Source organism: Artibeus jamaicensis, unplaced genomic scaffold (assembly GCF_021234435.1).
Source record: "Artibeus jamaicensis isolate MK-2021 breed Jamaican fruit bat unplaced genomic scaffold, CSHL_Jam_final contig_240, whole genome shotgun sequence".
Lineage (NCBI taxonomy): Eukaryota > Metazoa > Chordata > Mammalia > Chiroptera > Phyllostomidae > Artibeus > Artibeus jamaicensis.
In genome coordinates this window covers 24,572,564-24,589,602 of record NW_026521506.1, presented here as the reverse complement: position 1 = coordinate 24,589,602, position 17,039 = coordinate 24,572,564, and the positions used below count along the sequence as shown (strand labels likewise).

Below are 17,039 nucleotides of genomic sequence, written 5' to 3'. Positions count from 1 at the left end.
ATTTCATAGAATATCAGAAATGAGAGAGAATTTAGGGATTATCTCATTTATCTGTATCATTTTAAAGATGGGAAAAATGAATTAGAGTAGTATCAACTAATTTGCTCAAGGTCATATGGCAAGTTAGTGGTAGAGTTGGGATTAGATTCCAGCCTCATAGGCTTTTTCCATGTGCTGTGTCTACCTTTCACAATCATTTCTTCCTGGCATATTGTGACATATACAAAACTTTCATTCAAAATGTCATTTGTGCAAAGTGAGACCTACTTGTTTTTACTCACTAACAAACATCTGTATGCACTTGTACTAGATACTAAGGTCAGGTGAAATTGTAAAGCATGACTATCAATCATGAAATGTTATTAAATTAAGATAGTTTGGGCACACAATGATAAATACTTAAAGGCCAGAAAAGTTGGGTTAAAAATAAACAGGGAATTTTACTGTATTGTAGAAGCTATTTCCTTAGATACTTCATCAGTTATACCTCCTGTTTTTCTTCATTTGCACATCTATTTTTGTTGAGTCTTTAAACATTCTTCTTTTAATGATCATTTGAATGGACTTTGTGAAACTTGTTCCATTTTTTTTGATCTGCGCTAAAAATCAGACAACATAGTGTCCTTTTTTGGTAATAGATCTATCTGGAGATTTACAGCAATTACTTTTTTGTTTCCAGTTAATGAATTTTGCTTAAAAATGATGAAAAGAAGCACATATACAACTTAGACAATAAAAATAGAAGTGGAAACAAGAATCCTTGATAAGTTAACCTGGAAACTCATGACTTTTACACATACATGTTACATGACTACATCAATTCTACCAGACCCTGCATTTGGTTAATAACATCTCTTTCAAAAGGAGTGAGAGAGAGATAATAGTAGCTTGGAGGTCATCTTAATAAAGAGTAGCTGACATTCTTCTGGTTGGTGAACAGGTGGAGGTGCAGGGAGAGTGGTACACCTGCAGAGGGCATGGAAATTCTATGCTCCTTCCTACTACCTTGCCCTCTGCATCTCTTTGTTTGGCTATTCCTGAGTTAAACTCTTTTATAATAAATCAGTAATCTTGTTCAGCATAACACCTGGCAAATATAAGCCTTTTAATAAATAATGGCTGAATAGATGAATGAATCAATATTAAAGATGCCCCCCCAAAGACTCCAGTATCCTCTTTGGTACAACATTATAATTAGAAACCACATTTCTAATCAAGGTTTCAAAATTAAATAGTAAGATCAATGTCAGCTTGTAAAAGCAGGGACAAGTAAGAGCAGTGGCTCATTCTCGTTTTTATTTAAGAAGTCTACTAAATCAACAGCAATCAAGACTCAACTACAACAGGAGGGTTCACATAAGACATACTCCTGGATCACTTGGATCAGAAAATAAGGGAGACTGCACCAATGAGCCCCTACTACATAAGACCACTGTGCAAAGACTGGGAGATGTAGCAGATCTACCTAATACATAAAAATAAATACAGGGAAGCAGCCAAGATGGGAAGACAAAGACTTATGTCCCAAATGAAATAACACAAGAAATTTTAAGAAAAATAACTAAAAGAAATGAAGGTAAGCAATCTACCAGATACAGAGTTCAAAACAATACTTCTAAGGATGCTCAAAGAACTTAGTGAGAACTTCAACAGCATAAAAATGACACAGAAACCATAAAAAAGGATAAGTCAGACATGAAGAATACAATATCTGGAACAAAGAAGACATTAGAAGAAATACAGAATAGATTAAATGAAGCAGGGGATCGAATCAATGTTTTGGAAAACAAGGTAGGAGAAAACAACTAATCAGAACAGCAAAAAGAAAAAAAACAATTTTATTTTTTTGAATATTTTATTTATTTGTTTTTAGAAAGAAGGGAAGGGAAGGAGAAGGAGAGAAACATCCATGTGTGGTTGCCTCTCGCATGCCCCCAACTGGGGACCTGTCCAGCAACCCAGGCATGTACCCTGACTGGGAATCGAACTGGCAAACCTTTGGTTCTCAAGTCTGTGCTCAATCCACTGAGCTACACCAGCCAGTGAAGATATACTCAGGGGGGTATGAGGGGACTAAATGGTAAGGGGAAAAATAGAATATAGATTAAATCAAAAGAAAAGAAAACTTCCCTAACATGGTGAATGAAAAACACACATAACTCCTGGAACCACACAAAGTCCCAAAGAAAATGAACCCAAAGAAGTTCACACTAAGATACATAATAACTACAATGACAAAGGTAAAGACAAAGAAAGAATCTTAAAAGCAGTGAGAGAAAAGCACTTAGTCACCTGCAGGAGACCCACATAAGCCTGTCACCTGATTTCTCAGCAGAAAATATTGGCCAAAATTTAATATAACCAAGACTACTCTACCCAGGAGGGCTATCATTTAAAACTGAAGGAGAAATACCATCCCAGACAATAAAAACTAAGAGTTAATCACCAACAAACCAGTAATACCAAAAAAATGTTCAAGGGACTTCTATTAGAAAAAGAAAAAATTTTGGTGGTGAACATGCAATGCAATATACAGATAATATATTATAGAATTATACACCTGACATATAATTTTATTAAGCAATGTTGCCATAATAAATTCAATAAAAAGGTAAAAGAGTAATAATAAAGTTAAAATGTTAATATGAAAAAGAAGAAAATAAAAACATAATTACAAAGAATGAAATGGCAATAAATACATACATATTGGGAGCATTTGAGATCTTGCTCCCTGGCATATGTCCTCAGTTTGGCTGAAATAAACTCTTACAAAAGACTTCTGAGGCTTCCAGTCAAGATGAGACATAAGTAAACATGGCTTGCCTCCTTGCACAACCACATTAAAATTTCAACTAAAAAATATAACAGCCATCATTCAGAACCATCAGAATTCAAGTTGAATGGAAGTCTGACAACTATGGAATTAAAGAAATCACATTTATTCAGACTGGTAGGAGGGCAGGGATGCAGAATGAGCTGGTTCCACAAACACATATGGTAGATAAAAATTTGAGAGGGATATCTTGGGAGTGAAGAGCCCCTGCTCCACACCACAAACCCCAGTACAGGGTTCCAGCACCAGGAAAGTGAGTCCCCATAGCTTCTGGCTGCAAAAACCATCAGGGATTGAGTCAGTGGAAGAAACTCCTGGAGTCCCAAGCAGTTCTACTTAAATACACATACATGGACTTACTCAGACTCATTCCCTCTGAGCTCCAGCACCAGGGTAACAGTTTGAAAGACACCAGTGGCATTCAGAGAAGAACTGAAGTGTCAAGGCAGGAGTTAGGGGACAACTTTTTCCCACATAGAAAGGCAAGCAGAGGCCACTGTCCCTTTTATCAGCCTTCTGCCCACAGCGCCACAGAACCAGCAGGCAGGTGCCATATCTGAGGCACTATCAACCTGGCTAACACTGTTTGCCCCACCCTGGTGATTCCCTGAGATTCCACCCCACTCAACTTATGGGCCTACCCACACTATTAACTGTGAGTTTTGCATACGAATGGATGCTCTTGGCTCATGCTTCACAATTCCCTAAATCCTCTCAAACAAGCAACAGCCAGCCCCAGTGAGCCCCCAGCCCCCATACCTCTTAAGTGGCCCCAGGCCTGGCACTAGCAGCAGCCAAGCTAGATTCATAGTTTGGCTTTGCCTGGGAATGTCCAAGCCCAGTACAAACAGCAGCCATCTCAGGTTGCTATATAAGATCATGCAGGTGGCCACAGGTAGAACACAGACGGGAGCTACCTTTGGCCTGCACCACCTGGGAAACCCCAGAGCCTGTGTACCCGGTGGACAGCTACAGACCATGTCACAGCACCACCACCCTGACCCTGTGCAGGTGATCTTCCATGGAGAGTGGAGGTTGGTGGTCAGCAGTCATAGTTAGTCCTAGCACCTGAATGGCATGGGTAAATCCCTCTCATTGATCTGCCAACAGCAACCAAGACTCAACTACAAGAGTAGAGGTTACTCAGCCCATATGAAGGGCACACCTTGAGTACCCAGCTTGAGTGCCACTGGATCCCACAGGACACCTACTACATTAGGCTATGTTACCAAGACAGGGAGTCATAGCAGCTCTACCTAACGCAGAGAAACAAACACAGGGAGGCTGCTAAAACAAGGACAGAAAGAAACACGGCCCAAATGAAAGAACAGATCAAAAATTCAGAAAAAAAAAACCTAAACAAAATGGAGATAAACAATCTATTGGATGCAGAGCTCAAAACACTGGTTATAGAGATGCTCAAGGAACTTAGTGAGGACCTCAACAGCATAAAAAAGACCCAGTCAGAAATGAAGGATACACTCATTGAAATAAAGAACAATTTACAGGGAAACAACAATAGAGTGGAATAAGCCAAGAATTAAATCAATGACTTAAAATGTAAGGAAGCAAAAAAAAAAATCAATCAGAGCAACAGGAAGAAAAAGGAATTCAGAAAAATGAGGATAGTGTAAGCAGCCTCTGGGACAACTTCAAATGTACCAACTTTCACATCATAGGGGTGCCAGAAGGAGAAGAAAAAGAGCAAGAAATAGAAAATGTATTTGAAAAAATAATGAAAGAAACTTCCCTAATTTGGTGAAAGAAATAGACATGCAAGTCTAAGAAGCACACAGAGTCCCAAACAAGATGGACACAAAGAGACCCACTCCAAGCAACATGTTAATTAATTAAAATGCCAAAGATTAAAGATGAAGAGACAATCTGAAAAGTAGCATGGAAAATGAGACAGTTACCTACAAGGGAGTTTCCATCAGACTGTCAGCTGATTTCTCAAAAGAAACTTTGCAGGCTAGAAGGGACTGACAAGAAGTATTAAGTCATAAAAAGCAGGGATCTACAGCCAAGATGACTGTATCCAGAAAAGCTGTCATTTAGAATGGAAGAGCAGATAAAGTCTTCCCAGACAAGGAAAAACTGAAGTTCATCATCATCAAACCATTATTATATGAAATGTTAGAGGGACTTATCTAAGAAAAAGAAGATCAAAACTATGAACACTGAAATGTCAAAAAATTCACAACTATCAACAATTAATTAGATAAGAGACTTGACTTTTATGTCCTTTAACTCATGAAATCTGTAAGGAGTCAATAAGTATAAGGGAAAATACTTTCTTGCAAACTTATCTGTTAGAAGTTACAGAATTCTTTGAAAAAAGAGGGCCTTTATTCTAAAGCATCGTGGCACTTATCTTGGTAGTTTGGCCTTTTCTTTATTTTTCTAATATTGCCCTTTTTTGTTATTAAAGTAAGAGACTAAAAATAATTCAGTTATATTTAAAAGGAAAATGTTATAGTCATACTAAACTTTTACAAAATGAATCTTTAAGCATGAATCTCTTGGTTATTCTGTTTTTTAATCTCAAAATGGATACTGTTAGTCACTCCAAAATAGTAGAGTAGAGAATAACAGGTTTTTCTGTCCTTTCCCCAAAGGACAGAGTGGCAAAAACTGTCAGAATCAACTTTTGCAGAACTGTGGAATCTAGTAAAGAATGTCCAATAATTAGGAGGGAAGAGTTGGCGAAAAAGGAGCTGCTGCTTTTTCACACGAGAATACTGCAATATGGTAAACTGACTGTCTACCATTCCCCACACCCAAGATCTGGAGAGTCCGTAAGAACAGCTTCAGCCCTGGCTGGTGTAGCTCAGTGGATTGAGTGCGGACTGGGAACCAAAGGGTCACTGGTTCAATTCCCAGTCAGGACACATGGCTGGGTTGTGGGCCAGGTCCCCAGTGGGGGCATGTCAGAGTTAGCCACACATTGCTGTTTCTCTCCCTCTCTTTCTCTCTCCCTTCCCCTCTCTCTAAAAATAATACATAAAATCTTTTTTAAAAAAGAATGGCTTCATACAGGTTACCAATGCTTAGAGACTGAATACATAATACAATTCTCAAATTGTGGTTGTGAGTCTTGCCTTCCTGGTGTCTCCCTGAAAAACCCACACAAACGCTTTCCTATGTTTTGTCTGTCAGAGCATTCCCAGGCTTGAGGCACCTTCTTGGGTGGCTTTTGCTGAAAGCATTTGTAAGCACAGGTATTGACTGCAGCAGCCCCCATGGAGCACAGGACAACACTTGAGATAGGCAATTGACAGAATAAAAAGCTTGGGGAAAAAACATTGAAAAGGAGATTGGTAGGGAAGTAAGTGTTTAAAAACTACTATGTGTACCATGGAACTGGGAAGGAAACATACACTGAGAAGGTGGGATACATGGTCCAAAAAGGCTGAGAACACTCTAAGCTTTTACCTCTAACTGTCCTTCAGCCACTGGCAAGCAAGGGGTAAATGCTAAGGAAGTCTTAAATGGCTTAGAAGAAGTGGAAGGAGTGCCCCCTACACAGAGCTAATCTGCAAAGGCTGGTAGAATATTTTTCTTCTTTTCTATTTCTTATATGTCTCCAGACATTTGTGAAATCTTTATCAAATGACTGACCAAAAGCTTAAGGAACAGAGACTTTAGAGAGCACACATACCAGAGAATAGTTTTTAATACAGAAAAATCACTGAACAAGCAAACAGCAACTCACAACAGGCAGCAAAAACAACCCCCCCAGCAGGGAGAATCTGATTTCTATTTACATAGATAAATATACAGGCCAGTAGTATTGTATATTTGGTTTTCCATTCTTATTTACTACACGATTTTTAAAAAATGCATAAAATGGCAATGATAAATCTATATTAATAGGCACACAATGTATAAAATGTAATTCATGACAATAACAACATAAAGTGGGGAATGGAGCTGTAAAGAAGCAGAGTTTCATATACGATTAAACTAAGCTGGTATTAATTCAAATTTCATTGTTATAAAGTTAACATATAAATTGTAATACACAGGATAAGCATTACAAAAACTGAAAATATATAAAATGAAAGTAAAGGAAAGCAAAATGGGTACATTAAAAATAAATTAATCAAATAATAATTCAGCACAAACAATGAGCTATCACTACACACATATTAGAATGGTAAAATTCCAAAATACTTAAGACACCAAGTGCTGATAAGTATGTGGAGTAACAGGAACTCTTATTCATTGCTGGTAAGAATACAAAATGGTACAGCCACTTTGGAAGACACTTTTTCAAAGATAACCATGTAAATAGTAACCAAAAGAGAGCTAGGGTGGCTATGATAAGACACGATAGATTTTAAGTTAAAACTGATACAGGAGACAATGGAGAATATTATATATTGATAAAGGGGCCAATCCATCAAGGCAACATAACAATTATAAACAAATACACACCTAACAACAAAGTTCTAAAATGCAGGAAGCAAACTTTGATAGAATTGAAGGGAGATGTAAACAATATTAAAATATTAGCTGGAAGGCCCTGACTGGTGTGGCTCAGTGGATTGAGCGCTGGCCGGTAAATCATAGGGTTGCTGGTTTGATTCCAAGTCAGGGCACATGCCTAGGTACTGGGCCAGATCCCCAGTTGGGGGAGCTCAGAGGCAACCACACATTGATGTTTCTCTCCATCTCTTTCTCCCTCCCTTCCCTTCTCTCTAAAGATAAATAAATAAATCTTTTTTCTTTAATTAAAAAAATATTATATTTATTTATTTTCAGAGATAGGGGAAGGGAAGGAGAGAGGGAGAGAAATATCACTGTGTGGTTGTGTCTCACATGTTCCCCACTAGGAACTGGCCTGTAACCCAGGCATATTCCCCTACCAGGAATCAAACCACGATCCTTTGCTTCACAGGCCCGTGCTCAATCCACTGAGCTACACCAGCCAGGGCGATAAATCTTTTTTTAAAAACATTGAATCAGTAATCAAAAGCCTCCCAACAAAGCAAAGTCAAGTCCACATGTTTTCACTAGTGAATTGTACCAAATATGTAAAGAATGGACACTAATCCTTTTCAAACTCTTACACAATTTTGAAGATGAAAGAACACTTTCTAACTCATTATATGAAGCCGGCATTATCCTGACACTCAACCTAAATAGAGAAATTACAAAAAAAAGAAAACTACATACAAATATCTCTTATGAATATAGGTACAAAACTGCTTAATTACTGGCAAGTCAAATTCAGCAGCATGTTAAAGGATTATACATTGTGATCAAGTGAGATGAGTCCAAGAAATCTAAGGGTAGTTCAACATATAAAAACCAATCATGTAAGGCACTACATTAATAGAATAAATAAAAACCCCACATAATAACCTCAACTGATACTAGAAAAGCATTTGACAATATTATGCACACACTTTCATGAAAAAATTCTGAAGAAAATAAAAATAGAAGAGAAGTTCCACAACTTGATAAGGGCATTTATGGAAAATCCATAGCTATTCAGTGAAAGCTTTCTCCCCCAGATAAGAAACAAGGTTAGGATGCCTGTTTTCACTACTTCTATTCAACAGGATGTTCTAACCAGTGCAATTAGGCAAAGCAAAAAAGCATCCAGATTGGAAAGAAGTAAAGTTATCTTTATTTTCAGATGATATGATCTTATGTATAAATAATTCTAAAGAATCCACCAAAACACCTGTCAGACCTAATGAACAAATTCATCAAAGTTGCAAAACACAGGATCAGCACTCCATATCAGTTTTATTTCTATGTACAAGCAATGAAAAATCAGAAAAAGAAATTAAGAAAACCATTCCATTTATAATAGCATCAAAAAGAATAATATATTAGGAATAAATTTAATGAAAGAGACTCAAGACTTACACACTTAAAATTGCAAAATACTGCCCTGGCTGGATGGCTCAGGTCATTGGAGCACTGTCCCATACAACAAAGGGTTGTGGGTTCAATCCCTGGGCAAGACACATACCCAGGTTGTCAGTTGGATCCCCAGTCAGGGTGCACATGGGAGATGGCTGATCAATGTTTCTCTCTCACATTAATTTCTCTCTCTCTCCCCCTCTCTTTCTGTAAAATCAATAAACATATCCTTGGGTAATGATTTAAAAATATAAAATAACTAATGAACAAAATAAACTAATGAGAAAAATATAATCAGAGACACAGAAACATGGAACAGACTGATAGCTGTAGGAGGGGGGCAGCTAATGGTGGAAGCAAAAGGAAGGGACTAGTCAAAGAACATATATGAATGACTCATGGACATGAACAATCCACGGGAATGGATTGACTGTGGTCAAAAGGAGTGGGTTGGGCAGAGGGGGCAAAAGGAAAAAAACTTGGATAACTGTAATAGAATAAATAATAAATAAGGGTGAAAGAAAAAATACATAAAATAAAATCCCAAAATACTACTGAAAATAATTAAACACCTAAATAAATGAAAAGATACTCCATGTTAAAAGGGTTGGAAAAATTGATATTGTTAAGATGACAATTCTCTCCAAAACAATATACAAATTCAGTACAATCAAAATTTCACTGACCATTTTGCAGAAGTGGAAAGCTCATCCTAAAATTCATGTGGAATTGCAAGAGACCCTAAGCAAAACAGTCTTTTTTTTTGTAGACATGCCATTTCAAAACAGTCTTAATGAAGAAAAATAAAGTTGTAAAAATCAGACTTCTTGATTTCAAAATTTATTACAAAGGTACAGCACTCAACACTGTGATACTTGCTTAAAGACAGACAGTGGATCGATGGGACAGATTTAAGAGATCAGAAATAAATCCATATACCTATGGTCAGTTGATCTTTGACAATCATGTCAGAACTATTTAATGGAGAAAGAATAGCCTCTTCCACAAATGATACTGGAACAACTGCATAGCCACATCCAAAAGAATGAAGCTGGACTCATACCTCATGCCATATACAAAAATCGACTTAATAGATCAAAGACTCAAATGTAAGAGCTAACACTATACAACTTTTAGGAGAAAACACAGGGATAATTTTCTATGACCTTGCACTTGGCAATGGATTCTTGGATTTGCACCAAAAGCACAGGCCACAAAAAGACATAGATAAACCGAATTTTATCAAAATTAAAATTGTGCATGTATCAAGCAATACTATCAAAAAAGTGAAAAGGCAACTCATGGAATGGGAGAAAGTATTTGTAAATTATTTATCTGATAGGAGTCAAGTATAAAGAATATACAAAGAAATATTACTATTCAAAAACAAAAAGACAGATAACCCAATTTTTAAAAGGCAAAGAACCTGAATAGGCATTTCTTTTTTTAAAAAAATTTTACCTACTTATTTTTAGAGAGAGGGAATGGGAAGGAGAAAGAGTGGGAGAGAAACATCAATGTGTGGCTCCCTCCCATGTGCCCCCTACTGGGGACCTGGCCTGCAACCCAGGCATGTGCCCTGACTGGGAACCAAACCAGCAACCCTTTGCTTCACAGGCCTGTGCTCAGTACACTGAGCTACACCAGCCAGGGCTAGGCATTTCTTAAAAGAAGATATACAAATGGCCAACAAGCACAAGAGAAGACGCTCAACGCCACTAATCATCATAGAAATACAAATAAAAATCATGAGATGCTCCACACCCTCTATGATATCTGTAATAAAAAGGGAAGACCACAAGTGTTAGTGAGGATGTGGAGAAATTAGAACCCTCCTATATTACAGGTAGGAATGTCAAATTGTGTAACCACTGTGGAAATTATGTTGGAGATTTCTTAAAAAGTTTAACATAGAATACAGCCCAGCAATTTCCACATACTCCCTGATATTTACTCAAAAAATTGAAAACAAGTATTCAAACAAATATTTGTTAATAGCAGCACTGTTCAAAATAGACAAAAGGTGGAAACAACCCAAATGTCTATCAACTAATGAATGAATAAAGTAATGTATGTACATAAAATAGAATATTATTCAGCCATAAAAATGAATGAAGTACTGTTAGATACTACATTGTGGATGGACCTTAAAAATATTATACTAACTGAAACAATCTAGACACAAATGCACACATAGAGAGTGGGGCAAAAGTAGGTTCATAGTTGTGAGTATGAAGAACAGAGTTTATTCTTGTATTATTTATTATTATATTATTTTCCATATGAACTATTGTAAACCTAGTTTTGCCCCACTTTGTGTTGTATGATGCCATTTATGTGAAACATCTAAAGTAGGTAAATCCATACTGACAAAATACAGATTAGTGATCGGTAGACACTGGGGATAGAAGGAAATGGAGAGGGACTTTTTAATGACAATGAGGTTTCCTTTTGGAGTGATTAAATGTTTTGAAACTAGATATTAGTTATGGTGTGCAACATCGTGAATATTCTAAAGGTCACTGAAGTGAATACTTTGAAATTAGTTAATTTTATCTCGAGAATTTTACCTCAAAAAGTGAATTTCTTCATTTTCTCCCTGCCTAAAAGTCTAAGCTGGTTATTTTCTTGAGCCAAGCAGAATCCCTTATATCCTCATTAATAATAGTAACAAGTTACTTGGGAGGGAGGTTGGGAGGGTTGGAGGGTTGGGCTGGGAAAGGGGTAAAGGGCAGAAAACTGTACTTGAACAATTAAAATAAAATAAAATAAATAGTAACAAATTATTTAATAAGCTCATAGAATGTGTTATCAAATGTGATACAGGTTTTCCACATACTACATTATTTATAATCTCACAATAACAATGTTATAATGGCATATAGTAGATGCTAAGCAACGTCTTTGATATGAATGAACAAGTGCACAATTAAGGTTTGTGTGAGCCATGTGGGGCTGAAAATGTTCTTAACTTTCTGAAGGTCCTGTAGTTAGTAAATGGCAAAATTCACACTCTAAGACAAAAATACCCCCTTTTTTTGGGCTTCAGCTCTAACCTCACATTAGAGAGGAAGACATCAGGTTCTATTTCTGGAAAGAAGTCCTTAATATTACTTTTTGAGACATACTGAAACTCAAATCTGTTAATTTGGTTGTGTTTCTTTTATATCAGGCAGTCTTGACATCCAATTGTCCATTAACTTACTAAACATGTGACTAAGAAAATGTAATTTAATCTTTCTGAAATCCAGGTCTTTAATTTGTTAAAGATTGTAAAATGTTAAAATGACGGGATAGACTGGTGGAGCCAAACTGAAAGTGAAGGCTACCTTACTCTCTTGTGTTTTAAATAATAGTAAGTGGGGCAAAATGTTAAGAAAACACTGTTCTGGCCAAATAACATACATCTGCAGCCTACATTTGGCCTGTGAGTCATAAGTTTTGACCTCTGTATTAGTTGAAAGGAGGCACTGTAGTAGTTAACACATAGACTGCTTGCACTGGTTCTAACTTAGTCTTTACCCCATTTTGCTCATCTGTGCCTTAGTTTGCACATTTTGTACAGTGGAGACAGTTTGATTATTGTGAGGGTTGAATAAGTTAATATATAGAGAATAATATATCTATAGTGGTTAGAGTATTGCCTGCCACAGATTAAGAACAATGTAACTGTTAGCCATAATCATATTAATTTTTAAATGTTTCCTTTGCAAAGCTCATGTAGGTCAGTATTGAAAAATTCCAAAATATGTGTAACAGTATCTACAATATGGCATTGAACTTAGACACAAAGTCCATGCCATGATAATGGAGCTGAACTTTTAACCCTTCAATCAATCCTTCAAAAAAGCAAGATGGTGAGGTCTAAGAATAGAAAAACTTCGTCATTGCACAGCCCACTTAATGAACCCCAATATCATGTTTAGACAAAAAAAGAACAAAGCCAAAATTTGTACCTGTGAAGGCAACTAATTGTATTTAATTTTAATAATTGTTTCACCATTTTCTACAATAAATCTAAGAAGGTGATGAGAAAATTTTAAACTCTGATGCACAAAACTGATTAGAAGAAAATACTATATTGGAAAAGGTTACCTGCCACCTCCCTAGTTAAACCCAGTCTACCTGGAATGGACTATTGCTTTGTAAAATATGTAAGAGAAAGGAGTTACAAGTGGAGTCAGTCCTGGGGTTGGAATAAAGCAGGACCCTAACCATAATTTTTAAGGCGAGAGGAATTTGGTATGAAGAAATAAAGCAGTCTTGGAAGAAATTGGGAGGGAATGTCCAACAGGACAAATAGGAGTCCTAACGTGAGAGGATAGGAAATATCTTGGGAGCTCACCCTGAATGAATAGGGAACATTATAGGACACAAGTTTGAGGGTGATAGAAATAGGATTCTAGTATTAAGGTGACAATAACTATTAGTCAAATCTCAGAGAAGAAACGGGAATTCCTCAATATGAGACAATAGGGGCAGGGGGAGATTTCACTGTGAGAAAAGCAAAGGTTATGCTCTGAGGAGATAGGATAAAATAAGGACATTAGCGATAAAGATAAGGGACTCTAGGGTAATCCAAGTAGTGGAACCACAGGATAGGGTCTTAGGGTTTATGTCTAGAAAAATTGTGGAATTTTGAGTTTATAGGAATAGGATATACTGTGGAAACCATTTTATATATAAGGAGAAGATGGAATGTTCCCTAGTGTGATAGGACAGAGCACAAGAGGACATCTCGAATTTATAAAAATGGGTGGTCTAATGAAGGGGGGCAGGAAATAAGTTCCCAATGAAAGGGACAGGAAATATTGGAAATTTCAGAGGGAACAGATGGTGTTTTTCCTGTTTGAGAAGACAGTGTGTACAAGTGTAATCCTAGGGGAAAGTAAGAGAAAAATAACAGGAAGAATCCCAGAGAAAGAGGATGGCAAATGTGGGGCTAACTGTGGAAGAGGAATTGAGGAGGTGTGGAGTAGATCTCAAAAAAGATGAAAGGGCAGATCAACATTAGAAAAGTAGTGGCCCTTGGAAAGAGTATAACAGATACTGTGAGAACCCTTGTGAGAGAGTAAAGAGGACATTCTAGTGTGAGAAAACAATGGACAAGGCAGGGCCATAGTGTGATAAAAAGCAAGCTGAGTAGCATGAGGTGTCAGAAAATAATGTGGAGCCTCTAAGGGAAGTACTGAATGCTCCTCAAAGCAGGAAGGCAGGAGCCTAAAGGGAACCTTAGTGTGATAAAGTTAGGGGCTCTAGTGTGAGGGAACAAGGTAGGAAATACTGTAGGGCTCCCATTACAGTGGAGAAAAATGGAAAAAAAAAATAGTGAACCTCACAGGGAAAGTGAATGGACGGTTTACCACTTTGCGAAAGGGTTAATTAACATTGATGGTGTAGAACAAGGTGTGCTGGGGAGTCCCAAGTGGGAGAAAATGTGAAGCACTTCAGACAATGTGAGCAGATACAGGAAAAGGATGAATCCCTGTGTTGGAAAAAGGAGAGCTAGTAAGATAATACAAGAAATATTTTGAGATTCTCAGGAAGAGGATTTGGGAAATGTGGCGCTCCTAGTTGAATGCATTGGTGGGATTCAAAATGTAAGTAGATAGTTTAAGGATAGGGGATATGCTGTTTCCTCACTTTGGTAGGGCGGGAGACCCCAGAACGAAAATACAAGGCGGCACAAGTGTTTGTCCGGTATGAGAAAAGGGAGCCCTAGTGGGAAGAGCAAGGAATTCCTTGTGAGCAAGGCCAGGAAATAATGTGAGAAACCCTAGGTGAGAAGGGATGGAGACCAGGCGGGACCCTCGTGGGAGGGTGCAAGAAATACTGTGGGAAACCAGCAGCTGGAGGTGGGGGGGCTCTGTAGAGAAGTAAAGAAAAACCGCAGTGTGAGGGCGAAGAGCACAGGGAACACCACCGTGAAGACCGTAATGCTGGAGCATAATGTCCCTACCTTACGTGCCCAGCTCCACTTACCCAGGCAGAGTTCAAAGACGTAGGCATAATAAGACCAGAGCACGACGAGGACGATAACAAGCACTGGCACCCAAGAAAGTACCCGGCGGCAGCACCGCAGCGCCGCGGACAGAGCCATCTTCCAGCCCCGCCGCATCTTCAGCTCGAAGATCGACCGAGCAGGCCTGCTGGCGCTGGGTCGGAACTGTTGGGGCCGCAGCTGGGAGGCAGGAAAGCTCGTTGCGCGGCGCTCCACTGCCTACCCTGGCTGGAACCTTCTCACCCAGCTACCACCACCTGTGGGGCTGCAGGGCCGAGTGCGCCCTTGCTGGCACAATAAGCATGAGTCACGGCGAATAGGGACTGGCTATTTGGGAGCGGAAGGTGATCCCGTCAGGCAGTGGAGCCTGGGCACGCTCAGAGAGTACCAGCCCTCCCCTTTTCTCCTCTCCCACCCACTTGCTACAGTGCTAGATGCAGGGCTAGACCTCTGCAAAACTGTAAAGAAGAAGAAATTTGGGTCTGCCCATCTGCTCTTACTGCACTGAGTCCATGCTCATCTCCTCTCTGAGCTCTGTTTCTTTCTCTTCCTCTTTGCACTCTGCCCCCAACACACATGACAACACATACACGCAGTGTCAAAGAGGCACCTTAACATGTCATAACTTAAAGGTCACTCAGCTTCATCCTCCCACTGTTGCTTGAACAATACGCTTAACACGTAATCCTGCAGTCCCTGCTTGAGTAAGTCCATTGACAGGGTGCTTTCTCCTTCCTTCTCTTCTTCCCTTTTCCCTCAGATTAGTTCATTTTTCAGAATAAATAAACATATTGATATAGAAAAAACAAATGGGGGAGACATTAATTCTGCGACGGGTCAGGAAAAGCTACAAAGGTAGTGATATTTAAGCTGAGCTTTAATAGGTAATAAGTGTGCCAGGCACATGAGAGTGGAAGGAGCTTTAAACAGAGGAAACAGCATTTGCAAGGGTACAGAGTAAAAAAAAAAATCCAGTATGTTCGAGGCATACTTAGTATGGCTTGAGAAGAGGGTGTGTGAAGAGAAGAGCCTGGTTGTAAGACAGAATATTGACTGAGGGCAGGGTTTGAAGGTCCTTATATGCCCCCCCACAGGATATGTGTACATAATCCTGTAAAACAGATTATGAACAGCCACTAAAGATTTGAGAACCATGGAATTACATTGTCAGAGATGTATTTTTCTAAAAGAACTGTCAGAATTTCAGAGAGGAGGATGGCCTGAAAGCAGGGAGACCAATTAGGGAAGCAAGTTAATTCAACAAATGTTTTTGCAGTGGTTGCTCTGTGTTAGGCCGAATTTAGTAGAAAAGAAATGACAAAACAGAGGCCCTATCCCCAAGAAGCTTACGTTCTCATCGGTGCAATAGTTGTTCAGTGACAAAAGTGCAAGTGCAAAAATAGAAGTATAGCAAGCTTCTGACATTTATGGATTTGATACTCACTGTTTAATGATTTTCAAAGGTCTATGACAAGAAGAAATTTACAATTTTGTTGAGACCCATCATTGATTCACATTCTGTATCACTGCAGTATGGGAACAAGGATTTCGACGAGGTTTTCTATATTTTTTATTCATGGTTATATACACAGTAAATTTCCAGAAGGTAGAAGAGCTTTGTTTTTTGTTTTTTTTTCTTTTTAGATTGAGGTAACTTAGTGGTTATATTACTAAATTGATGATATAATGAAATGCAGACTCATTGCAGTTGTAATATTTTAATAGCCCAATTAATTATCTGAGCCCTAAGGTACTGACATGGATAATTAAATATGGTTTTTCAGCTTTATCAAGATATGATTGATGAATAAAAATTGTACACAATTAAAATGTATAGCATGATGATTTGCTATATATATACTGCAATGTTTATGTGCAATGATTACCACAATCAAGCTGGTTAACATATCCACCACCTCACATAATTACCCTTTTTTGACAATTTTTAAGATATATTTGACATGCAGCATTGAGTAAGTTTAAGGTGAAAATATGTTGTTTTGATACATTTATAATTGCAATATGATTGCCATTGTACCATTAGCTAAAACTTCTCTTATATCACATAATTATAATTTCTTATAGTGTTAGAAACAACTAAAATATACTTTCTTACCAAGTTTAGTGTTTATACTACAGTTTTGTTGTCTATAATCATTGTACAGTGTATTAGATCTCTGGGGCTTATTTATCTACTGGTTGCAGGTGTGTGCCCTTAAACAACATCTCTCTCATTCTCTATTCCCCAGTAGCCATCATTTTACTCTCTGCTTTTAAGATTTCAGGTGTTTTCCCTCTGACAGATGTCAGTTTATTCTCTGAATG

General features: G+C 38.0%; 1 protein-coding gene across 1 annotated transcript in view; it reads right to left on the bottom strand.

Moving 5' to 3' along the window:
• Nucleotides 1–15,133, bottom strand: part of ZDHHC15 (zinc finger DHHC-type palmitoyltransferase 15) — a 109,189-nt gene extending 94,056 nt beyond the window's left edge. Inside the window, exon 1 of the mRNA XM_037139551.2 lies at nt 14,696–15,133. Coding sequence (XP_036995446.1) covers nt 14,696–14,831 — 136 coding nt within the window. The 5' untranslated portion in view covers nt 14,832–15,133. The remainder of the gene's footprint in view (nt 1–14,695) is intronic.
• Nucleotides 15,134–17,039: the final 1,906 nt, after the last annotated feature.